The sequence below is a fragment of the Platalea leucorodia genome (genome assembly GCF_965183815.1).
Source record: "Platalea leucorodia genome assembly, chromosome: 8".
Lineage (NCBI taxonomy): Eukaryota > Metazoa > Chordata > Aves > Pelecaniformes > Threskiornithidae > Platalea > Platalea leucorodia.
The window spans coordinates 27,144,020-27,169,820 of NC_138830.1; the positions used below are offsets into that span (position 1 = coordinate 27,144,020).

The following is a 25,801-nucleotide window of genomic DNA, read 5'->3' on the forward strand; positions in this document are numbered from 1 at the left end:
CAGGAGAAAAGTGAAACAGCTGAGGCATCCACTCTGCCTTTTTCAAATCTGTTTTTCTTTTGATTCTCTGGCAAGTAGAAATGGTTATATTTAGTTTGTAAGCATAACCATCCAGTGCTGAGGCCTCTCGAGAGATCCTACCACCTTCTTACAGCACGCAATCACCCAAAAGGGACACATATTGCTATTTTTAAGAGTCCTCCCACTTTACTTTCTCATCAAAGGTTCCACCACAAAACAGCCAAGACAACTAACTCCCCTTACAGCCATGAGCAGGCAGTACCTGCTGTGAGGAGGCAGGGCAAGAAGCTTGTACCAGCATGCTACATCTTTTGGTGTACTTGATTAGCTCTCATCAGCACAAAATCTTCTATTAAATTTTGAATATTAAACATTTTAAAGAAAAACCACAATCTTTTTCAGAAGTTTTCTTGCACTGGAGATGGTACAAACCAATGCGTTCCCCTTCTCTGAAAGCAGTTTGTGCAACGGCATCTCTGCAAGCTGTACAACGCATGACATCATAGTCACGCAAATTACTTGTGCAACCATGTGTCCTTAGGGGTCCTTCACTGGAGAAAATGCCACCGAGTGTTGGGAAAAGGTGTGCCTCTCCAGGATCTCAGCTCACGTCCAGTGACGCCATTTAGGAGGGCTCTGACTGCTTATAAAACTTTTTTTTCTTTTTCTCTTACAAACTTGGCCATGGAGTGTCTTGAAAACAAGTTCTCTTTAAACACACAAAGGTTTATGTTTCAAAGTTCATCTATTTTGGACTTGTACTTAAAAAAAAAAAAAAAAAAAGATTGCGGCATCCAAAATTACAGTTGGGGAAGATGTGTGCGCTGTGAAGCTCTACTGATATATTCTTTACCCTCAATTCAGCCATTCAATAAGAAAATCTCAGCTGAAATTAATAAACTTTATTTTCAGCAAAAACTCTGTTATGAAACACACCTGAAGACAGCTCACATAAAATAGGAAATCTAAAAACAAACAAGTGTAGTACCATATATTCCATGTATTACTCATATAGGACTTGTGGCTGACCTGGCTATCTAGAAATAATGCTTTGCTACCACATAGGTTACATGCTTTTGAATACATTTTTGTTTCTAAGACTTGTTATAGGTTGGAAATTTAGGACACGTACATCAGTTGCCAACCTAAAACGTCTAAACCAACACGTCAGCCTCCTAAAAAATTTTCTGTTTTTAAACCTCAACTAATATTAAGAATGAATGAATGTAGTTTTTCATCAGCCCTTGTGTTTTGGGGGCTTTATATTCCTGCTTTCCCATTTCTCTTACTACCGCAATGTAGAACTATGTATTTTAAAAGCCAGCACTTGGGCTCTCAGGTAATAATATGACTCCAGGCACAGGGAATTCAGGAAAAGGTGCTCCAGGATACTTCAAGATCTGCCCAGTTCTGCAGGCCAGGGAACCATGTAAATCTAAACAATTACAGTGTTGGGCTCCCTACTTTCTAGTTCATCTTCATTAAAAGAATAGTGATTTTTCTGAGGAGGGTAAAGTGAAGAGAACAGAAACTTCATGAGAGATTGGCAAGACAGAGGAGGCTCCACATCATTTTAATTAACACTGTGGAGAGTTCTGATTCAGAGTGCTATGAACAGGCATTAATAATCAAAGGAAATCACCTCCCTGAAGTAAAAATGTATCATGGATCTTTCAAATTTTGCAGCTTAAAGATATCTCCCCTTACAACCTGAAGGGAAAGAGCACACCAGACTGCACACTTTGTTCTTCTTGGTTTTCCTGTGTATAAAAAAGCCAAATGCTTTGGTTTTGCCTCTTCTACAGGAAAGCTTCTAGAAAACTCACAAACGTGTTCTCAGCCTTTAGCTTCTTAGCCAGGAGTGCTGAATCACTCCTCTCGAACTTTTCCAAATTGAAATTGTAATTTAAAATGTACTTTTTGACAAATTAAATAAATTGTAGACAGACGTAAATTTTGATAGAGAGGGAACTGAGGCAGCAAAACTACAAGGCCTCAAAATCACAGCTCTTCAGCAATCAATCTTGTGTTGCATCCATCAGTTCTTCCTACTTCACCGTAACAGCTTTTAATTTTTAACAAGCCCAAATCTGAATAATTCACTGAGCAATCAAAGCACTAAGCCTATTTCCTATCTGCACCCTGGAGACTCTCCCTGCAAAAGAGCACTACCAAGGTCCTCCTCTCATCCTGGGTACTGATTTCTTGCAAGACTTGTAGAAACGTTATGTTCTGTGAGCCACCTCTCCCTATGAACCATCTGAAATGAGACAGTAAGTTCCAAACAGGCATTAAAAGGGGAAAGACAGGCTGATAGACACAGCACCAGACAAATCAGACTGCTCTTGCTTCCCTAGGAAACTGAGCTGAAATGTTGGTCTCATTGGGCTGCTCTTCTTAAAAGAAAAGGTCCTTGGAGGCCAAGGTTTTGCACAGCTCGCACATGAGCACAGGAATATGCTGCCAGGAAAGCAGAAACACCTCTCTGTGGAAAGCCTATGTGTAGGGAGGCAGCTCAGAGCACGTCCTCAGCAGGCTGCTGGGAAGTGCTGCTGTGAATCCAGTTCGCAGCCTGGGAGCAAGAGGAATTTGACAACCTGTGCAGAGAGCAAGCCGCTCCTATGACAGTCCCTCCCAGCCTGTTACTTCCCTGGTTGGTATCTGCTCGCACCCGCCTGAGGCTGCAGCTCTGCACACACAGCCTTTAACAAAAGGAAGACCTACCATTTGCTCCAACTCCTCCCATTGGCAGTGCAGCCCATCAGCCAACATGCTCGTAAGGAAGGACAAGAGGCCTGAACCCACCCCTTCCCTGCTCCCCTGAGGAAAAGCCACAGGCCACAACTGACTCCTATTTTACCCTGAAGTCAACAGAAGTGGTGTGCCTTTTAGGTCATATGCAAACTCCCCCACCTCTTCCTTTCTTGTGAAGACATGAAGACTTATTACCTTCCGGGTCATGTGGTAAGCCAGCAAAATGCTGGAACTCTTCAGACAGAAATTGCTAGAGAACTGCAATGTATCTTTTAGCTGTTATTAACACAAAACGTCACTTTCCGTGGTCTCAGAACCTTTTCATTCTGCCCATGTGAGAATTAAACATCTCACGTTGCTCAAGGCCCAGCTGGTGAGTGCAGTTATTCATCCCAACCAAGCACACAGGAGCCAAACAAGGAATTTACCTTATGACTCTGAAGCTGCTTTACAGGTAAGGAATGACCAGGCTGCTTCTAAATCTGTTCATTTCCAGTGCTGCCCATTTGGTGGGAGCAGATTTCCTTAACTTCTCCTCAACTCTCCTGACACTTTACACTGTATTAAAAAAACCAAACACATTAAAAAACCCAACCCGACAACACATAGGACAAGGAGAACACCAGCAGAATACATTTTTTAAAAAATCCTCATTGGTACGTCAATATCTTTACAGCACACCTCTCTCCAAATCCACTCTGTCCTCCCAAGACCCATTAGGTAATTATCAATCAAACCAAGAGGATGACAGCCCTGAGCAGGACATCCGATATCCCAGTAATGATATACTGAGCAGGGCAAAGAGTTTCTTGCTGTTGGCTTCTGCCACATAAATAAAAAAAAGACCAAAACAAATTACCTGCATCAGAAGAGTAAGCACATCTTCTGTCTCTCTGCTGCTGCTTTCTTTGCATGTTTCCTGTAGTGCTACTTAATGCAGAGCCTGACACTCAGGTCCAGTGCGTATATGAGCAAAGGCAGTAATTTTTCTTTTCTCCTTATTACTAGGACTAGATAACTAACATCTTAATGATCAATGTTACCATTTTCATCTTGCAACAGTATATAACATGACTAAGATTTCTTATGTTGCCATCACAAACTACTCCCTCCACACAAAGATAAAGCAAATCCTTCAGTTTAACTATCAAGTACAATAGTCTTTTTCACAGAGAAAATATTCACGGCCATTATGAGTTACTTTCCATTTACTTTGCAACAGTACTATGGAACTCTACGACCATCCTCTCAGTTTAAAAGTAATCTGCTGAAAGTTTCTTGTCAGCATCTTACGAACACATCATTCTGTACAGATGGAAGAGAAAGCTCATCACAATCTGACCATGGACTGTTCGCCCAAGTATCTCCAAATGTTTTAGTTTCAAGTTTACAGGTGTCATTTTATGGCAGTCAATTTCTACATTTCATGAGAAAATTCATTTCTCCCATATTTTTGAAAATGCACTTTCACCTTTCCAGTTACCATATACATTGCCTGCAATAAATTGAATGCACAGAGGCCCAAATGGAGCAGAGAAACAACTGCTACCCTCTCCTCAGGGTACGGCACCACTATGACCAGGAAGATGTGGTCACACCGCACCACCCGATGAGAGGTCTACAAGCATGTGGAGGTAACTAACAAATACCCTGCTGAGTTTCTGAGAGTGTCTTCCCATCTAGCTGTGGGTTTGCAGACAGCGGAGCTATGATCAGGATGAGCAGCAGCAGAACCACCATTTTTAAAACATCTCTTCTTTTGTTCACTGCAGAGATATAGCTAATAAAAAATAAACTACATGATGTTTTCCACTCCATGCCAATTAAACCAACGCAAAGAAATGTTAGAAAACTAATCTACAACAATCACATTTACCATTTCACTCCTCTCTAAGGAACAGTTCTGAACTTCTGATGCAACTCAGGATAAAGCCATTTTATCACAGCACAGATTTTTATTAGCTGGTTCCCACCAGATGGGCACTGCAGCCTTCTCACACAATGAAATCAGTAACAGAGAATCTTTACTGGAAGCTCAGAAACATGTTTACTTTATATACAAGAAAAACTTATTTACAACAATCAACAGTAAACTATGTACAAAAAAAACCCCAAGAGACATTTCCATGGTAATCACTGTATAAATTAACACAATAAATAGGAGGGAAGCAGGTCCCATTCTTAAGGCACAAAACCTTCTTCCCAAGACTGTACAGGGATTCACTTGCTTCCCTATGCTTTTGACAGGATCACAGGAATGGCGGGGAGACCCCTGAGGAACAACGGTTGGTGGACAATGATATAGACATGCAGTCACTGCTGACAGTTGTAGAAAAACATCATTTTTCATCCTTTCCTTTTTTTTTCTTTTTACAGTACACACATCTTAAGATACAAAATATTTCGTGTAAACAGTCTTTTTTAAAATCACATAGATAGTATGCACATTTTTAAATAATACTAAAACAATGAACAAAGCTTTCCATACGATTTGCGCGCAGAAACATTCCCAGGACTGGCACTGAAGGCCTTGGCAGAGCTGGAGGCTCCCGGGTGCCCAGCTCTTGTGCAGCCCGGCCAGGCCGGCACCTCTGGGCACCAAGTAACACACCTCCCCTCTGCTGCAAAGAGCCAGCTCCTGCTGCAGCTGGGGACGGGCGCTCTCAGCACTAAGATCCCACAAGCGAAACCAGAAAGACTGCATTAGCACTAACAGCCCTCCTGAAGGTAGCCCAGAGCAGGATGCTGCTGATAGCTGCTTCACGGGCCAAACCTCCCTCCATTGCATGCACTCCCACTGAACCGAAACATAACACAGGGTACATTATTCCCCAGAATCTGCTGTTGAAGTTAAATATTCAGGGCAGTGCTAGAAAGTGAGATAACTTACTGAAACCTCTTCCTAGCAGAAGAAACTGTATGCCTAGCTCACTGCAGACACTGCCCCAGCATCACTGACAAGGGTGAGGGATGACAAGCAGAAGGTGCCGCATAGCTTTCACATAAGTAGCATTTTTTAAGAGACTAAACATGTGTGATATGTGCAGTTCTAGCTCCTCTCAAGGTGGTGTTTTACCCGAGACTGCAGGAGAGTCTCTTTTGTGGCAAAGCAGCAGGTTTTTTTACTGTCTAATTGTCTTTCCTGAGTTTCTCTCCCACAAAAAAATTATCAGATGCCAGAAGAGGAACTCAGAATAATGCAGCCAGAAGTGGCTCCCTACTTTGCAGATAGCTCTCACTGACATTTGACACAAATTGTCCTCATCTATTAACAAAATCTCTGCAACAGAAATCTGCATTATTCCCAGTGAGACACATAGAGCTACAACCCTTTTGTTAGATATAAACCTTAATACATATTCAAAGGCACGCAGGCTAAACGTGGATCCCATTGTCTAGCTCTTAAAAGAAGGTAGAACTCCCTCCCCGCCTCTGGTAAGCAATAGACAGGAATATACTGGCTATGAACCCTTTGATAAAATGTGCACGTACACAAAAAGGATCTGAACCCATCAACACGACAGATCATAAAAGAAATGAAGATGTCTGCGCAGGCATCATCACTCATAGCAGATGGCTAATGGCCATCAGGCCTCTACAGATATGGCAAGAATTAAGGAACATGCCTGAATCTATAAACTCTTTGGACTCCCCTGTTACTCTGAGCAGGAAGAGTAGAGGGGAGCTGTTTCTATTGAGGCAAGCATTTAATCCCCCAGGAATTATGCAAGCAAGGCAAGTGCATATTGTTTATGCACCTTTAACCATGAGGTTGCCTGGAGAAACTTCACAGCAAGAACAGCTCCTTCACCACATTCAGGAACAAACACAGATCTCGCCTCTTGTCCAGAGTTACCACCTGCCTTGTGCTCCCTGCTGTGCTTTCCTGGGCAGGCACATGAAAGTCCTAACCATGCACACACCTGGGGACAGGCAGTGGGCTGCACCTTACTGTCACCAGCGAGGATGGCTGCATCTCCTTAGTGGAGGTTTCTCCTCACTCTCATGCAGATGCTGCTCTGTGCCTCAACAAGCAAGTGGGAAAATACAGTATGTCTACAATTCTTACTCATTTGATACCTCAGGAATTCAATATAGTGTGGGGTGGGGGGCTGTACTGATAAAGTAAAAAATATGGCTATGGAAGCAATTACTAATGTATAGATAGGAGAAACAAATTCAGGGCAAAGCTGAACATATTTCTTGCTCAGCCCCCACAGCATTTATACCAGAAATTTTACTAGCTGGATTAAGCACGTTTAGTCTTCTGTTAACTTCTCATGAGCAAACCCTGTCACTCACTAGGCTGAGTGGAGACATGTGGGTGAATGACAACTAGTTAAAAACAGATAGGGAGAGTCAGAATAATACTTGGTGAAATCTTAAAGAATGCAATGGAGCTTGCCCAGCATGAAATCAGCCCATAACCTTTTCAAGCTGACAAGTCTTTACACAAAATAACTTGACTGATTGTTGTTAGACTAGAGAGCTGATGTCAGTTTGATAAAATCCTAACAAATAACAAAGAACAACGATGTCCTCAGGAAACGATCTTTTATGCCACTGTGTATGTGGCCATTTTACTGTCTGCAGCCATAGCCAGACAGGTGCCACTCTGTAATAAAATAAAATAAATACATACAAAACCACAACGTAATTAAAAATTCCTGCTGTCTCTTAAGCTTTACAGCACTGAATGTTCCCGAATTCCCTTTGCAGTGATAAACATGGCAACATAGCTATGCATGCTGGTCTTCGGGCTTTAACAGTCACCCGATTGGGGTCAGGCAATACAGTGGAAATTTGAAGGCCATCTAGGAACTCTGATTCAGAGGCACTAATTTTTCCATGCTCCACTGCTGGTGGTACCAAAGGCAATTTACCAACATACTCCAGTTTTCATTACAATGCTCATCTGCTCAGTAACAATCCTCCTTCCCTCAGTGCTCTTACAGGAGCCTTGATGCTTGACAGCACACGACATCTCTCCTAGGGGTACAACCCAGGAGGACTGAGCCACCCTAATCTTTTGGTATCCATCTTGGAGTGAAGGAGCAAGGCAGCAAGAGAGAGAAGCAAGGTGGAAAAGCCACTAGAACGAAGACAGGTGAAAAGATGCAAGTACTACAGATAAATCATATCTTTTGTGACAGAAATATTTTTCTGCACTGCAAGGTGAAGTAAAGAAACAGCTCTGTTGTCTGTGGCACTGAATGGGCAGGAAGCTGCTCCTGGCTGTTGCCAGTCATGCTGCTCCCCTCACCAAGATGGAGCAAATTGTTCCATATCTCACTCCATTACATTACATTTCTCGCACAGCCCAAACAGCTAGTTAGCATTCCTCTCCCTTTCATTTGGTCTCCTGAAGATGAATTCAGAAGGGGGAATGTCAGAGCTGATCTCCTGTAATCTTCTGGCTCTCCAGAATTTTGTCTTTTCTTACTGCCAGGAATTTCTGAACAATTGTTTGTGATGCCTGAAAACCTAAAGGTTGTACCATTGCCACTGGCTGGAAGAGGAGAGCCAGGCCCTGCGGAAGACCCCACAAGCTGGTGCGAACTGCTGTTTGAACCACATGCATTGTTTGTTGCAAGGCATAAGTGGATGAGAATCACTGGGTATTCATTGGCAAGAGGTCTGTACTGGCTTTGAATTTCTGATGCAAATCACATGCAACTACAGGTGCATTAAAAAGGGATTAGTAAGACACAAGGACAAGCTTTGTCCCACTTAAATGCTCTAAAAATACAGGTGTGACACACAGATGAGCAGGAAAGGTTTGGGTCTGAAAAGACTGTCAAATGCTCCTGAACTATGACTGGCCAATATATCTTTTGCCCTGAATAATTCTACTGTGATGAAGTTATCCAGTAAAGGTAGCTGTGTTGCAATTCTCAGGAGTCCTGCACTGTCACTGGAACCAGAACTTCCCACGTTGGAGGACATGGTTCTTCAAACAGCAAGTGAGTTTTCTTCCAGGAGGCTCTGCCTGACTGCAGCTAAGGTGCCTCTCAACTGGATGCAGCCGTACCCCACAGGAAAAAAGGTAGCACCATGCTTGGTTGATAAGAGCTCTGAACAGCTACAGTTTGGCTGTTCAGCAGAGACAGTCATGAGCACATCTGCTCTGTGAGGTGACTGCTGTGCAGTTAGGGGGAATGGTAGACACAGGCTGTGAAAACAGAGGCTAAACCTCGCTGGCAGGAGTACTCCGACTCAGCTCCTTGATCCCGTGCAGTATCCTCTTCATGTGACCCACTTTGGTCACACCCAGGTCCTGGAAGAAAAGAGAATACCTTACCTTAGGAGAAAGGTGTGGGGGGAATTCCAGGTGGCCAAGCAATGGTTACAAACTAGTCAGCCAGTTACAAAGAGAGGAGGAAACCAACCAGAAAGTTTACAAACCTGATGGCCATATACTGAACACCAAACCACGTGTCAAAAAGCTACCACAGCATGACAGGGTAATGAACACAGAGCAGGCCCAGAGCAATGGAGAGAAGCAACTGCAGACCATTAGCCAGAAATGCAAATTGCTTTGGCTCTTAAAGGCCAAAGCAAGAGAACAGAAAGAGCATACAGATCTCAAGGACCTAAGCTAGTAGCCAAAACATGCAGGAAGAACTAACCCGTCACTGGTCACATCAAATAAACCTGTGAACACTTGGGTACCATGCAACAAAACACAGGCTGTAGCTGGATGGCATGCAGAGGAATTAGCTACACAGATCACAGCAAACCTCAGAAGAGGAAGATGGTCAAAATCACAAATGAAGATCCAAGGGGCACTCAACAAATGCCATGCACTACTTTATAACAAAGTATTTTTCTGCTATATGCAAGTCACCAGAACAATGACACAAGTCTCTTGCACATGCAAAGAACCACCACTTTCAATTTTTCTCTGTAGAGAAAGCATCTCCTGGTGAGGAGATGCAAAGTTGTGCAGTGTGGTTACTAAGCGCTATTTAAAAAGATTCTCTCCATCCAGCAGCCTCATCGAAGACCACGACGATTTTTTTTCTTGAAACAAAGAAGCGCGATGATCTATTTGTCCAGTGACTACAACATAAGAACCAAATTTTCCCAATCACAGCATGTTCTGCAAAGATGGTATGGGAGCTGAGAAGTTGAAAACTTCCATTCCATCATTAAAATCAGAGACTCTCAAGAACACTGTCTTCAATCTGTGTGCTGGACTGTATCACATCTCCAGGAAGCTGTGGCAGAATTGGACAGCTGGTCCCTCAACTAGCTGTTCTACCTCCCTGCTACTAAAAATCAGGTGACCTGAAATGGTGAGAAAATAAAACAAGGCTGCAATGAACCCGTTCATCTTGCCAAGGCACGTGGAATGAACAGCCGGCAGACCACTTCCAAGCACATTCAGCACAGAAGGTCATGCAGATGCAGCTGGCTATTTCCCATGAGCCAATCATGAAAGTACCTTGAGGTCCCTCCGTTCGAGGTGCAGGAGCTCAGAGCCCCGGACGTCATGCCGGATGAAGATATCCTTATACTCACAAAGACTGAGATGCTCAAGCCAGGCCGCAACCTCCTCCGTTCCCCAGAGATGAACTGTTAGAGATGGAAAAGCAGGAGTGGATTGAGTACCCAGAATCCCGGAAGACAGTGAGAGATGAGGACACCATCAGCACTCAGTGCCAGAGAAGAAGGGCAAGCAGTACCACAGCCTCAAACCAAGGGGAAGGCAAGGACTGGTAGCATGACCTACAGTCTCAAACAAGGGAGGTAGGGCAGAGAAAGGTATGAGGTGTTCTCTTAAGCAGAGGCTAGCTGCAGTAAAGCCAGGAGGAAGTGCATGATTGTTTTGATGGGATTGGCTATGCTTTTTAAAGTTTACCCCCATGTTTAAGAAGAGTAAAAATTCATTGATATTTCTCTGCTTACAAAACAATAGATTCATAAAATATGTCATGAAGAATCAAGCACAGATTAATTTGCTATTATGTACAAGCACTTGTGCTCAGTAAGCAAAATGGCAACCTCTCTCCCGCAAGTCTGAGGGACAGAAGAAGAGTTTAGACTTCCACCTTCTTGCACAGCCTCTAAATAAGAGAATAATAAAGTTCCCAAGTTCTGGGAGGCAATGAATGAGCACCAGCCTGTCAGACAGAAGGAGACTGTACCCACAACTCCATGGCAGAGGACAGGACCCAGGAGCCCACAGAACAGGTTGTACTTCTGAATTTTAGAAGAAAGTCTTCATAAGGAGAGTATAAACCAAAAATCAACTAACCCAACTGGAGAGAAAGTGTCTTGAATGGCAATTTGTTGATTCATGGCCAGTTTTTATCTACTGACCAGTAGGATTAACGGTCAGGGTGCACCTGTGGTGATGCTGATCCCCAGCCAATTAGACATGAAACTTGATTAAAGCCTGAGGGTGAATCAATGAGAAAAACATCATTAACCATATCACAGAGAATCAGCAGTGAAAAGACTGGAGTTATGCGGACTTGGGCTCCACAGTCGTTTTGATACCTAAAATGCCAAAATCCTCAAATTCACTTCACTAAGCACCCCCTAAAATATCCCTAAAAATGTCTGGATGTAGGCAGAATTCTTCAGAGGGCACCTCCTGTTTCTGCTCAGGGATATTTGCATGGTACTGGGGGATCATGACTTAGAATGGAGCAATAAGCTACTTTGCCACATGAAAAAGACAGACTAGACCTCCAAGAAAAGGCAGATGCACTTGAAATAGAAGGAGAGAACATGACAGGAAACAGACAGAGAACAGGTAGTGGTGTGACCACACTGATGTGACAAAGAGACACAATGAATGAGCAGACTAGGTACCCGGCAATCCCATGCTACTATGAGTCTCCTTATTTTTGTTGTTCTTCTCCTTTTTAAACTTAGTCACCAGCCGGAATTTGCCACTGCGGCTGCGTTTAGAATAATCCAGCATCTGGCTCTGTAGGAAGAAAAAGGGAAAATCAGGCACACAGTCATAAATTGATTGGAAAGGACCAAGAGCAACAAGTACTATCAAGCTCAGCTCCACGACCTTGTAAAAGAGGAAAAAAATTCGAAACTCATTCTGATCAAGACAGGAAAGGAAACAGAGAAAGTTGATCCCATGTCAGGCAAGGGACCTTAGCAGGAAATTACTTTCTTTAGCCCTAGGGAGTCAAGTTTCCTTCTTAATGATTTTTTCTCACATCAGTCATATATTCCCAGGAAGTCAAACACTCACAGCCAACTAGTGAAAAAGAGAACAGCTAGGGAAATATAGCCTTGGTCCTCCTCACCTCCTCATCGCAGGGCTCCATAAGCTGCCACAGCCAGGGGATGTCTGCTAGTTTCCTCAGCTGGAGGTCCATGTCTGCCAGGGCTGCTTGGAGCTGCTCCTTCTGTGGAGGATCTAATTGCTGGATCAGAAATGGAAGCAAAGCAGAGTTAAAAGCCATATGGTATAACATACAGTCAGGCCCTTGCCTTGAAATTCCTAGCTAACAAAGCAGTTTCTCCTTTTAAAAGGAAGTGCACAGCAGGCACTCTGCCCAGACATTAGCAAGTTAATGATTTTCATCTTTTCTGAGCTCCAAACTCCACACAAGCTAGCTTGACTGCTCATCATGTCTATGTAGCAACACCATCCTAATTCCTCAATGATAACATTTAAACTGACTTGTTACAAAGACAAAGAAGACCAAGACCAGCAAAATGTTGCTTGCCAAGGCAACTGTAGGAAAGGAGAGAAAGTGAGAGGCTGCTTTACTCCTGCTTTGTGCTTCTTACCAGTGCCATCTTGCCCGCCAGCAGCAGCTCTGTCTCATTATGCAGGGCTTTGACATTATTCACCATCTCTACAACAAGGCTGCAGTTCAGACCCTGCAGGGAAGCAATTCATGCGCAAATTAAGCCTGGAAATGCAGAGGTCTGAGCAGTCAAAAGGAAGATGCCTTAGACAAGCAAGGCCTACTTTTGGTCAATCAGAAAGGAAAACCCAGAGCTATGGAACAAGGACAAAATGGGAGATGCCAAGTGAGTGAAGTACCTCTGTAGACTTGGATTTAGCGTAGACTTTGTCCATAGACTTGGAGCTGGCATTGACAGCATGGGCAAGCTCCTGTTCCATGTCCTGATAGGATTGGGCTATTTCCCGAATGCTAAAGAGAGAATTACAGATTGCATCAGCATGTGCTCAAAGCAGGAGATCCTTTTTGACTGGGTATCTGCTTTTAATACCCATCTGAGTGACAAGAGCAGGGATAAAGCATGGGAGGGGCACAGCCTCTGGCAAAGCAGGGCAATTCTCCCTGCTATAGTGAGCATGCATAGGCAAAGCAAGGCAGATTTCACATGCACAACTCCAGGTGCATATTCAATTCTGTACACAAGTTGGGATCAGTTTGAAATACAACCTAGATGTTTTAGTATGGCCATAGTGATGTGAAAGGTGGCTGCACATATGGCAGTTTAATTAACTCTTCTCTGATGTGACTCTGGGAATTTTCTCTCAGAGGCCCAGACCAAGAAGCTGAATATCTGAGTCAAGGATGAGCAGGTGAGCAGACAGTGACTTCTTCTAGAAATCTCTGCTGGGCGTCAGGGTTGTAAGAACCCAACTTGTCATCTGAGCCCCTAGAGAGGCCTTTGTTTCATTTCTGATAAAAATCATTGATATTCAAAGATAACGGGTTCTTTCAGGATTAAAGGATTCATGTTTGCTCATGAAAGTAACATTTTTTGTTCAGAATGACCTAAGAAAGTTTACTCGACTTCAGTCCTCATGCAGCTGGGACAGTGCATAATGAACGGTGTTACCCCCAGTGACATGGACCAGCACTGCAGGAGATGAGTGAACAGAAACATCTCCAGGAACAGGGAGTAGGAGACAAGAACTTCAGGCACCAAAGGAGCACTCTATTCACCAAAAGCAAATTGAGTCCCACCTGTGGATCAGAGCACCTGCAGCTTGACCAAACTGGTTGATCTGGGTGGATTCTTCTTCGGACATGATTTCTGGTTGCAGAGAGAAAGAGGAGGGTCGGGACAACTCACACTTCTGTTTGTCCTCCCAGGACTTCAGGGTGCTCTCAAATGCCTAAAAACACAGCAAGCAAACTATAAGATACCTTATAAAGCTCATATAAAAAAAAAATGGCTGTGCCTATGCCTGTAAAACATGTAAATCTGGTATAGATGCTTTTCATTGCAGGACCCAGTTGTTCAGCTGCTTATAACTTTGCTAACTAGCTGTCTGGGCTGAACTTTTCCTCACCATGTGTTTGTCTTGGCTTAATTTTTACTTAAGCCTAGTTCTAATCAAAATTTCTAGGCCAATTCTGAAGGCCAGACTAGCAAAATCCACCAATTCCCTACTGGTGGTAGCTTCTTCTCTGAGTAGCTTTACCGCCTCTACACTTCAGCATTACTGCACACCTCTTCAAGTGACATCTCGGAGCTGGAAATTAAAAATGTTCAAGGCTCCTCCTTATCTGGAAGTAAAGTGGGCTTCCCCAGTAATTGGCAGGACAAGCAGCTGAACTCGGAGCTCGGACCTGGCCACTTGCACCCATACTGGTATTACTGTTGGCATCAGCTAGCGGTACAGGAAGAAGTAAAACAGATCCAGAAGGATCAAAATTGGATATGGTGAGAATGAAAACTGAAACACAGAGCCTCAGGGCAAGGAGAGAGAGATCAATGAGCACAAGAAACGGCAAGAGAGAAGGTTATACAAGAGAAGGGACTATGGGAGGGAAGACTGAAATAGGAAGAATAATTCAGAGAAGAAGATGAGGAACAAGCAGGGGTGTGAAGTTTTCATGGGGAAAAAAAAATAAAAAATCAGCGTTTGGGGAGCCAGAAAAGGAAAGGAGATTGAGTCTGATGGGTGGATAGGAAAGGGGAAGAAAATGGTAGTCATGGATCCTGGGCCTGGGAAGTCAAACAAGATAAGTACAGACTAGGTAAGGAGCACAGGACTATGGTTAGAGAGAGGAAATGGATGGAGCAGTAAAGCCAATGTCCACTAGAACACAATTGCCTTTGGGGACAACCCAAGGTTCTGGGGACACACCATTCTCCTGCATCTGCAAATACCTGTGAAGCCGTGTGGTAAAGCATTCCCTTCCCCTACTGCTCCTCATACAGGACAAAACCAGGCTTTGCCAGCTCAGTGCAAGCTATCTGCTGATCTCAACCTTGCCAATGACTCTTCAGTGGTCCAGATGAGGCCACATGAGGGAATTTGAGTTTTTCCACCTTCAGTTTAGGAAACAAAATATCCCAAATCGCATTTGAAAAATGCTACCAAAGGTACAGGGTCACACATGTGAAGAGAGGACCCCACTTCATCTACTGCATGGGACAGATTTGCTCTGTGAAGGAAGGAGCATGCAACAATGATCGAAAGGACAGCACGAAAAATAAGGATAAGCCTACAAACAAGACAAAAGCTGAATGTTGCTCTGCAAAACTAGAACCTCTTCCTCAGCGGCAATTCCATGCCTGCAAAACCGGGTTTGCAGGCAGTAAGTGGGATGGCACAATCATAGCCAGATGGTCCAACACACACAGCACACTCACTAGGGACTTGAGCGTCCTCTCTACCTCTTGTGCAATGAGGTATAAGCCACATATTGAACAATAATGAGAAATGAAAATATTGAACAGCTGAATCTAGACAGTCTCCAGCACTCAGTGAGGCAGGCATCCTGTGGGAAAAACAGCATGCAAGCATGTGAAGAAACGCTGTCACAAGGCACCTAGAAAAGGAAGCAAAATAAGCTTGCCTAAACAACCTTATTTATGTGATTTCCCAAGTGCTGAATTCAAGTTTACTCATGTTCTTTCCAAAAAGTTTTATGGTGTGTAGCAAAATATGCTTCTTACATTCACAAAGATAAGCTTTCATGTGTGGCCATTGCCATGCTCTCCAGGAGTATGTGACATCAAAACATGTGTGTACTACATGGTGTATGCAAGGCTGCTCTTACCCTGTCTCGGGTGAGGGTCTGTGCTCTGTTCTTATGGACAATCCAAATGTAACCTGGAGGCTGGATCCAGGCTTCTCCATCCACTTGCACAGGAACTCCCTCTTCTCCCAGGATTGCTATCTTCACCGTCCGACACTGCAAGAAGTGATTGCATCAGAGAAGCTCTAAAATGCTGGTTTTCCACAAGCATGAGACATTTTCTTTCTTTCCAAAGCACTTCCCCCAGGTACTGTAACTTTGGTGCTACCAGAGGCACACATGCCTGGGTGGCAGGGCATGCCTCACCCTTGTGTGGAAGGGACCATTTGCTTTGTTTTTGGACTACAAATCTGTATTTGAATTGCTGGTCTAACTCCTACCACAACGAACACCAGCAAATAACTCCATGCCCAAATTGCCCCTGGACATGCTAATTTTCAGCCCTGGTGGATGCTCTTTCCATGGACACAGAGAGCACAAAGGAGGGCTTAATGACTGAAATTGGCATAAACATCACAAACTGGAGATGGGAGAGACAAGAAGAGCTCACAAAAGCAACTGATACCTGTGCAATCCGGTGATGCTGTAGGTTTATCACTCGTGACACTGCCATCTGCATGCTACCAAACACTGCTACCACCTCCAAAATCTTGTCATCAAAGGAGGGGGCTGTAAATGTCTAGCCAGATACAAGGGAGAGAGAATTCAGTTGACATACAGCTCTGTTGGAGAGGTTTCCTTTACCCCCTATTGGTGAAGATTTGGGGGTCGGCTTTCAACTGTGCTTTTTCATCTGTATAAAATTAACGAGGCTAGAAGGTGAAGATTTGCAGTGAGCTAGGAGGGAGAAAAAGGAGCCTTGATATTCCCATTGTGCTTCCAATGGCAGCTAAAGTATAAATGAAACACAAAGGCTGCAGGCCACAAGGTAGTAACTATTCTTACGAAAGTAGGCACTTTTTCATCTCCAATAATACAATGTTTCTGACTGGATCTAACTCCCTTTGCCTTCAAGGGGCTTTACTTCTCAGGCTGTCTGAGGGGAGAAGGTCAATCTAAAGCACTTCCTGGAAGTCCAAATGCCCAGGACAGCGTCTGTTGTTTTTTTTTATTGAATCACTACAGACTGCTTGGGTACGAAGCCACTGAAGACTGGATGTCAGTATTGTATCCACTTCACAGAGAAAGTATATGCAGACAGGCCCCTTGCCCTCTTCTTCCAAGCACTATTCTCAGGGGTTATGACTTCAAAAGCAACAGTAAGTAAAACACTTCCTGGATTGCCTTAGAGAATACTCACATCATCTTCCTTGGTTCCCCCCCAGAAGTTGGTGCCTCCTGCGTAGCTGGGAATGTTAAGTACGGCAATTCCCTGGAGACTGGGCAAAGGGATTGGCCTCCCATCGCACTGCACAGAGAAGGTGGTAACATTACTCTTGGCACAGCAGAAGACAGACCCTCCTGCCAGAGCACATGCTCTAAGAACAGAAAACAGCCTGCACAGCTTAGTAATAAATTAATTCAGGTTTCTTCCAGTTTATTCTTGGCCTAGCAGAGTAGAACATACCCATTCATATGTCATGAACCACCTCTCCTTTGGTAGACATGGATTTTAGAGAGATACTGTTGCTTCTTTTCCCTAAAGAGGAACAGGGCACACCTGAGAGGCTTGTCAAAGCCTCTTGGTTTATTCCTCCAGAAAGGGGAATAAAACTAAAACACCTATGCAGTCTGCTGTGGTGAGGGTCTCCTCCTGCAAGCTACCCGTTTATGCTGTACGTGACCCATACAAGAACATTTCTTTTCCAGTTTGATGCACATTATAGAGTAGTTAAATTAAGAGCTTTCCACTGCACCTATCTAAAATGATGTGTTCACATGAGATACCACATATAACATAACAATCTTATCTATGCTGAATACTGAGTTGGGGACAGCTAATACTTTCCAGCAGGATGATGCTTCCCTTATAGGCTGAGAATCCAAGTTATCTTCCAGAGCCAGGAAAAGCCACTTGGAGCTAGCTCAGGGTGAGATACAGCAAGTACACTATATCAGGCAGGCAAGGGAAACACCCTAACGTCACCAAGCAGAATCACCATGCCAAAGCCCAAGCGTCTGAAGGAGATGCAATTAGGCATCCCAGTTTTAGTGACAGAAGGGCATGCTAATTCCTCACCTCCAGCAAGACTTTCTGCTCCAGGTTTTTATATGTTCTGTGTAGCAACTCCTTGGTCCCCAATACTCCGTACCACATCATGTTTTTAGTACGACTTCTAAGAGGGGAAATCAAAAGAGAAGAAGTTAGCATAAGCATTTACCTTTTCACTTAGAGGGGAAAAAAAAAAACCCACGGTGAAATGATACCTCCTGTGTCCTAGAACACAAAGGTGCTTTGCTTCCAAAAGGGTCAAGCATGCAAAATGGTCATTGGTTGTGCTAGGAAACTACTCCCCTTTCAATAAATGTCAAGTACGAATTGAGGATGACTGAATAACACACATTACCAGAAACATACACAGATTCCCCTGGCACAGAACTTGTCCATCTTGTACACCAGGACATCAACAGCGTTTTCCAGTATTAGGTCAAGTATAGCAAATGTACCAATCCCAGGCTACACAAAGCATCCTGCAGTTGCCCAGGTATTCAAAAGGCCAAAACCTGTGGTTTGTATTAAGTTAGGATCAAGGCCTCTGTGGCATTTAGAGCTGAGATGTGATTCTCTTATAGCTAAATAGCAAGCCCAGGAGAAAAATCTGAGTGAGATCATGAAGTAAATAGAACGAATGCACTAAATCCACACCGACGTAGCTACTCAAAGATCTTCCACTAGCTACAACAGCATAACAAATCAGTAATAAATCAGTAGCTAATCACCTCCATCATGATTTCAAGCCTTGAAGGAGGATTATGCAGACAAGATTGACAATATACCTATTCAGCACACTTGTGCATGATCGGCTTCAAAACCACACAGAAACATAAAGTGGTTTCAGTCACTTCTGGTGGTAGCCAAAGGTCAGCCAAAGACAAACCCACCTGCATTTCTCTGGGTGTTCATCACGTTTGTTGTTGAAGTCCAAAGAAATCTTTGCATCCAGTCCAATTCCAAAGTAATTATTCATGACACACTTCTCTGTGTAACATTCACTGCCAAACAAAAGAACAAAACTCCGATTTCTAAGTCCACATACCATTTGGTATACATCTCTCATGCCCCTTCTCGTCACCTCATAATTCTCTTGCATAAAAAGGCGAAGAACAAGAAAGCTGTATGCCAAGGTGCCCTGATAAGCACTGCTGGGAACTGCCTAAAACCCACAAGGAAGACCATAAAAGTGGCTACTGAGCAGAGGTCCCTGGCCTGCAGCCTCTGTCCATAAGACTTCACAGCCACAAGGAATTCTCCCCTTGCCACAGAAACATAGCCAGAAGCCTACACTTCATTTACAAAAAGCTATGTTGCTGGTCACTGCTGTTGTGTAAAAGGTCTCACAAAACATTAGCAATGCTAATTGCCTTTTCATATATATATATATATGAAAAAAAAATTAAATAAATAAATATATATATATATATATATTTTGGGCATTACCTAGAGAGAGTCTGACAAATGAGCTTGAAAGTGTCAGCTACTCATCTCGGGGACACTGAACCCCATGAAAAAACCTTAAAGTTTCTACCATTGGATTTTTACTGTTAAACAGTTTGGCACAAACAGCCTGAGAAAGTCTTCACATCACATTTCCCAACTGCCTCCCCTGTTGTAGCCTGCCCATGACCTTTCTTGGGCCTCCATGCTGTAAGGGTAGTGATTCCCCCACAGGTTACATTCTACTAACTGGAAGCTAGAGTCATCTCTGAGCGTAGGGAGAAGACTGATCTAGATTTCATTCTCACCTAAAACCTAAAAATCTTCTACCATGAGTCAGATGTGTCACTGCATGTATAACTACATAAGCTGATCCTCACTGGCACCTAGCATATGAATTCATTTATATAACTCTGGGCTGCTGCAGTCCATTATTTAGCTCTATAAACTAATCTGCTTCTCTGCTGAGGTCCATTTGGAAACACCCACTCCCTCCCTTCAACCTCCTGGGCATACTCACAGATTTTCTGGCTCAGAGTTAAAGGGATCAGCATGGATCAACAATCGACTGATGACAGAGCTCCCAGGCAAAGAACCAGACATGCCAGCACGGATATCTGTAGGAAAATTGACCACCGGGAAGAGTGTTATTAATAATAAGCAGAAAACAGGTAACTTCAATCTCAGAGAAGAGACGACAGGGCAGAATATATTAACTCTTGTCATCCACTGTGGAAAGCAAATAGCAATAGTGCTTTCTTCCACTCCAGAAGGCTTAGCTCTCTCGATAAGGAGAAGGGTTTCTGGGGCTGGCTGCAGGGTTTTTGATTGACACAGTATCACCTAAGGCCAGCAGCACAGTTGTACAGATACATGGAAATGGGAAATAGGAGTGTATTCACTGCAGTAGGGTTTTTTTTTCCAGGGTGAGACATGCAACATCCTTGCTTCAACAAGTAGAGAGAGTAGGTCTGAAGTTATTCTCCAAGTTGCTCAAGAATTACTGCCTCCTGCTTCTTAAATTATTAGCTGGCGACCCACAAACAGTAGCTTTGTCAGAGAGAAAGGGAATTACCTGCTCCCAGAAGAAACAATTCGGGCAAGTAACTTGGGGGAAGAGGTGGCAGGACAGCACCACGGTGATGGGGAGAAGTTGCTACGCAAGATGTGGGAGGTGGGAATTCTGCTGGGTCTGTGCACCTCCAGTGACTTCAGCCTTCACATGAAGGGACTGCTGCTCCGAGTCTATGGCTGCCACTCTTCAGAAACCTCTCTCAGCAGCATCCTATCGGCCTTCTCAAGGCTACTTGGAGCTCAGTATCTCTTTCTAATTGGCATGTAAATTCTGCCACTGCACAGTGTTAATAAAAATCTGTGTCTAGGTCTCAGCTACAAACTGGAAACTATTACAGCTCCCTCCAAGTCTCCACTTTTTGGCCCTAGTGGAAAGTTATCCACAAAGGGATTTCTCTCCAAGCGGACCCTGCACAAAAGGACATCAGGCAGGACAATTTAATGTTTTCATGTGGAGATTGCAGCCTGCGCTGCTGTCACCCATACTCCAGTTGGCTGCCTCAATGGGAAGCAGTGGGTGTTACACTTACTTGGGTAGAGGATTTTTGTGTTCAGCATTGGCAAGTTGTCCCGGTTTCCTGTCTGGGGAGGAAGAGATGCAGAGCTGCCCAGCGACAAACTTCCTTTGTTTATTAGTCTTTCGCAAGGAGACTTGGACACTGTAAAACACAACACAAGCATGGCTATTGACAAACATAACGCTGTGATTCAGACCAGCACATAGCAGCACAGCCCAAGCAGCAAGACTGGGTTAAGAATCACTCAACAGCAAAACACTCTAGCCACCATAAAACAAAGAGTTGACAGAACCAGTCATTAAGAGACACAGCTGTGGCATATGTGCAGCCAGAAAACCTCGCAGACTGGAGGTACCAAAATGCCACATGCAAATATTAGAAACAGAGATGAGAAAAAGCTGGTGCCACCAGCACAACATACAGGGTATTTGGCTCCCAATCAATACTCAGATAAGTTCCAAATATATTTGCAGTTATCAGGGATCTCTAACAAATTACTCACATAACACAGTTATTAAACCAAACTGGCTTCCGTTCTCTGTCATCTGCAAAGGATGGCAGGGGCTTACAGGGAAATGTCATCAGGTAGACGACATGAAAAATGCTCAAGATCGTCCTCGTCCAAGCACTGAAAGCCAAGAGAACCCAGATTACTGGCTAAGGTGCGAGAAAATTTCTGAAACCTAGGCTCCATGTGCTAAGATCATGGACCAGCCATCAGAGATGTAGCAAAAAGTGGGGTGTACGATGCACAGGCTAGAGCATAGAAATGTGCAAGACCTGGCATCTGAAGAGCAATCATTCAAAAATTAGAGAAAAACAGAACTTGGAAAGTAATGCACATAACACCTCCCTCACTTTTTACAACTAACAGAATCGTAATTTGCAGGCAAGATCTGCATGGTGGCAGCCCCGGAGCAGTACCTTTCCGCTGGCTCCTCCCTTTGGACACTCCATAGCTGCTGCTGTGTGATGACTGCAGGGAGATTTTATCCTCATTCCTCAGCTCCTTGCCCTCTTCAGAGGCTGAGAGACTAAGGAGGAAGCCCTCTTGCTCCTGAGTCTGGGCATTCTGCTCATCTACAGCTGTAAGGAGAGAGAAAGCAGGTGAGTGCCTCACAGCTCTTTTAGCAAGGAACACCTCCCACTGATGTAAACAACAATAGGATGGGACTGTAAAGGTCCTGATTCCTTAAAGGAAAGAACAGGAATAACAAAAAGCTTTTCTGTATCATTTGTCTCAACTAAGGTCTGCTCTGGAGAGCTTTTGGAACTGGGCTGGCACAGCCTCCTGTTTTCTTTGCTGAGCTCTTTAGCAGTGAGGCTCTAAACAGAAGTGTCCACCTTTAATGCTACAGGTACTCAGACTTCCTGAGATGTAAACTGTGCTACAAGTGATGGGCTTGATTTATTTGCATTTAGATGTTGCCAGAAATTCTAACCAGATGGACATTAAATGATGAATCTAATGAATTTTCTGTTTGCTTAATCTGTATGGGGGCAATAGGATAAGCCACTTGAAAAGGGCACTTCAGACACATACAATCAGGAGGAAGAAAATAGCAGTTGGTAAAAAAATATAAACAAAGGAAAGAATCAGATTACATACTTTGGAAGCAGAAAAACAGTTCGGAGAAGTTGAACAAATACATTTGAAACGTAACTGAAGTCTGCCCAAGAGCTGGTAAGAATTAAATGCTAGCATGTTGCCTAAAGAAATCAAAACTTCCTTTGCATGTAACCAATAGGCCTTCCTCCCCACCAGCCCCTCACAGGGCACAGCTCTGTGAACAGCCCTGAGCTGATCTACCAGGTCACTGCCTCTGCAGGGGAACGAGCCCCCCTTCTTTCAGTCTCTTCCCCTCCCTTGTGCTGACTCTGGAGTTCATCAAAACCACCCACAAGGCAATCCAACCAACTAGCCCAGCAGAAATATAAAATCTTCTTGCTGGATTAAGCAAATTGGTTGGGCTCCAAAAGAACTCCAACAAACATCAAATTGGCATAAGGTAAGCAGAAGCAAAGTGGGGCAGCAGTGAGGTCAAGACCTCTACTTCACCAGAAGCAGGCTGTTTGCTCAACTTCCGTCATCTCGTGTAACTCTGCCTTCAGGATAGGCTGCATACAATATTGCAGTGCTGGAAATCCACGCAACATTGCAATGATCTGTAAATGACCACATAGCTGTTCATAGTGCACATTTAGGTGTGCATGGACGTCACATCCGCAACTTCAATACGTTTACCTCCAGTAATAAGCTGTTAAGTACTTCCTTTGGTCTAAGCTAAACCACTGAGTTTATGACTAACATCTGGGAGACTGATGTCTTTCAAAGGAAATGAAACTTTGAGCTATAGGTGCGAGTAGCTGGAGAGAGATAAGCGTCAAGATGTGGAGAAGAGGGTCACCTGCCTAGGAAGTTACATTGGAACAGAATTTATTTGCATCAAGGTGCAGTATTATAATTTTTTCCCAGTGACAAAGCTAGTTTAAGAAGTTCTTGCCCTCTCCTGCAGTTGTACCACTGCACTGTTTTGCTGGGCTGTACTATAAAGAGATTTCTGAAACAATCCATGTTAAAATACTTAAAATACTTTCTTCCCAAGTATTTTCAGATCTGTTTTACAGCAAGGCCACACAAACAGTTGCACTGACACAATTGTGGTATGGGTGGGGACAGACAGGAAACGCAAATGAACAGAGTGTGGGAGGGTAGTAACTTCCTAAACCAGCCCTATGGGAGAGAACATACCTTGAACTTCAGGCTCATTTACCAAGCAATGTTTCAAACAGGTGGGCTTGGCAGAGATGATACTGAAACTAAATAGCCAGGCTTACTGAATAGCTTCTTTAGCTCAGGAAAGCTGTTTTTAATAAAGAACCCTACTCCCCTCTGGAATAAAGGAAATTTATACTTCTCAAGAGCCTGTAACAAGTCACAAGCAGGACTCCTAACAGGTTACCTTTTTCTGCATGCTCTATTATCTGACGAATAGCTTTTTTCAGGCTGTTGGCTCTCAACATGAGCTGTTCTCGGGGGCGAAATATCTGGGGCCGTGCAGTACATGACGAGCCCACCGACCGGTCACTAGAAGAATCACAAGCACTGCCTGACCCATCACCATCTTCAGTTTCCTCTGCAATGGTGGGAGGAGGGTTTGGCAGAGATGAAGACGCTTGAGATTCATCATTCAGTGTCTTCAGCAATGAGTCCAGCTTCTCCTTCAGGACAGAGCACTACAAGGTGGAGAAGAACATTTGAGTAGAACGAACAGTAGACTGGGTAGCTCATTCTTTTAGTGCTTGCTGAACTGCTGCTGTCCTAGTTCTCTGAAAACAGAGCAGTTTTCCACTTCAGAAGTAGAAACCCAAACAATTTTTCCAATTTTACCTTCCTGGCCATGACCTCCGATTCCTCTGAGCTTTCCGTTGCCTTCTCATAGGCTTTCCCTACTCGAGCCACAAAATCCTTCACTGTCTCACAAAGCACCCTAAACAAAGGAGGCAGTGAAAACAAAGTCATGCAAGGATTGTCTCAGGATTTTCACAGTGCAACTTTCACTTAGAGCAGTTGTCCTGTAAGTACTCACTTGGCTGAGGAGATGACCACTGAGTGTTGGTCAGAAGTCAAAATTTTGGACAAATGAGCAGCCACGGAGTCTTCATAGAAGAGAATCTTCTGCACCTGGTGACAATCAGAAACAAGCCACTGCAGTGCTGCTTCCCAATATTACAACATATGCTGTGTAACCCTGGCTCCCCAGAGAGTACTTATCATTCTAGAGGTTCTTTTTGCCCTGGAAAAGTTCTATGGTCCAGGGCTCAGTTACCCACTGAAGATCTGAATCTGATGAAGAAACTAATTCTGAATGCAGAAATCACCAGCAGCGCAGTTCTTAAGAGTCTCTGATTAACTATGGATCTAAAAGTGCGTTTTTACAGTTCTTATGACTGCTATGCAGCTTTCCACAATTTCAACACAATGTTATGACAGCAGATAAAAGTCAATCATTTCCTCTCTGCCCTGTTCCAAAGCATTTTCCTCCCATCCCCCGTTATGGTTGTGGACTCTGGTAACCCAACCTCCATCCTTCTCCATAATACTTCATTGACTTAAAGACCCAGGATCTTTGTAGCTCCTGCTTCACTCAAGTCATAGCTCAGGCCTGCTTCATTTGAACTCAACCACTGCCTCCTATCTTGTCTGTTCTGAGGCCATTGCTCCCAGTTCCCTGCCCTCTGCATCTCATAAGGTACCTCAGAATCCTCACTGAAATCTTCAGTGACTGTGGAAGTGGAGGCCTGGCGAGGAAGTTTGGTTTCATATACCATGATGCTCCACCTGTTGAAAAGGAGACATCATAGCTATCACTACAAGGTAGATGATTTCCTCTTTTATCCAAAGGACATAACAGGTTAGAACCTCAAGCAGAACAAACTGCACTTTGGCAGGGGCATGACTGATATAAGGAAGCCACAGGGTTGCAATGGAACTGCAGAGGGTCTGAACTGTGGGAGGAGGAAGGCATGACACTATGAACAAGTACCCTACAGCACAAGGACCTTCTCTGTACTTCTTCCCTCTCTCACAGAAATTCTATGGGCATTACTTGATTCAACATAAGAGATGCCAAGATGCAACTCTACAGACAAGAAGCATTTTAAAATGTACAACGATATATAGGCGGTATCAATACGAGGCGTAAAGATGTCCATTTCTGCATTCAGCTTTCATTTCTAAGCCAAACTCAAGATAAATTGGTTCAAATTTACCAAGAAAAAAAATAGCTTAAAAAAATAAATCATGACTGTAAGGCTGTCAAATTCAATTGACGAGAGCTCTGGAACACAAGAGAAGACACTGGACATCAGACAATTTCACTCAT

The 25,801-nt window shown here is 43.8% G+C and overlaps 1 protein-coding gene across 4 annotated transcripts in view; it reads right to left on the reverse strand.

Annotated features, from left to right (window-relative positions):
• The window catches only part of DGKD (diacylglycerol kinase delta), a gene marked incomplete at its 5' end in the record, with an annotated part of 65,884 nt that overhangs the window by 145 nt on the left and 39,938 nt on the right, over positions 1-25,801 (reverse strand). For 3 of the 4 annotated variants that reach the window (XM_082320358.1, XM_082320360.1, XM_082320359.1), the window contains 19 exons: positions 4,734-9,052; positions 10,223-10,353; positions 11,599-11,716; positions 12,054-12,173; positions 12,544-12,636; positions 12,803-12,914; positions 13,701-13,852; positions 15,750-15,884; positions 16,294-16,407; positions 17,029-17,136; positions 17,908-18,004; positions 18,771-18,881; positions 19,844-19,940; positions 20,928-21,056; positions 21,840-22,001; positions 23,879-24,152; positions 24,307-24,406; positions 24,506-24,600; positions 25,173-25,257. In XM_082320358.1, coding sequence (XP_082176484.1) covers positions 8,963-9,052; positions 10,223-10,353; positions 11,599-11,716; positions 12,054-12,173; positions 12,544-12,636; positions 12,803-12,914; positions 13,701-13,852; positions 15,750-15,884; positions 16,294-16,407; positions 17,029-17,136; positions 17,908-18,004; positions 18,771-18,881; positions 19,844-19,940; positions 20,928-21,056; positions 21,840-22,001; positions 23,879-24,152; positions 24,307-24,406; positions 24,506-24,600; positions 25,173-25,257 — 2,323 coding nt within the window. In that variant the 3' untranslated portion in view covers positions 4,734-8,962. Of the gene's footprint in view, positions 1-4,733; positions 9,053-10,222; positions 10,354-11,598; positions 11,717-12,053; positions 12,174-12,543; positions 12,637-12,802; positions 12,915-13,700; positions 13,853-15,749; positions 15,885-16,293; positions 16,408-17,028; positions 17,137-17,907; positions 18,005-18,770; positions 18,882-19,843; positions 19,941-20,927; positions 21,057-21,839; positions 22,002-23,878; positions 24,153-24,306; positions 24,407-24,505; positions 24,601-25,172; positions 25,258-25,801 lie in introns of those variants that run through there. The other variant, XM_082320361.1, reaches the window with a different exon arrangement.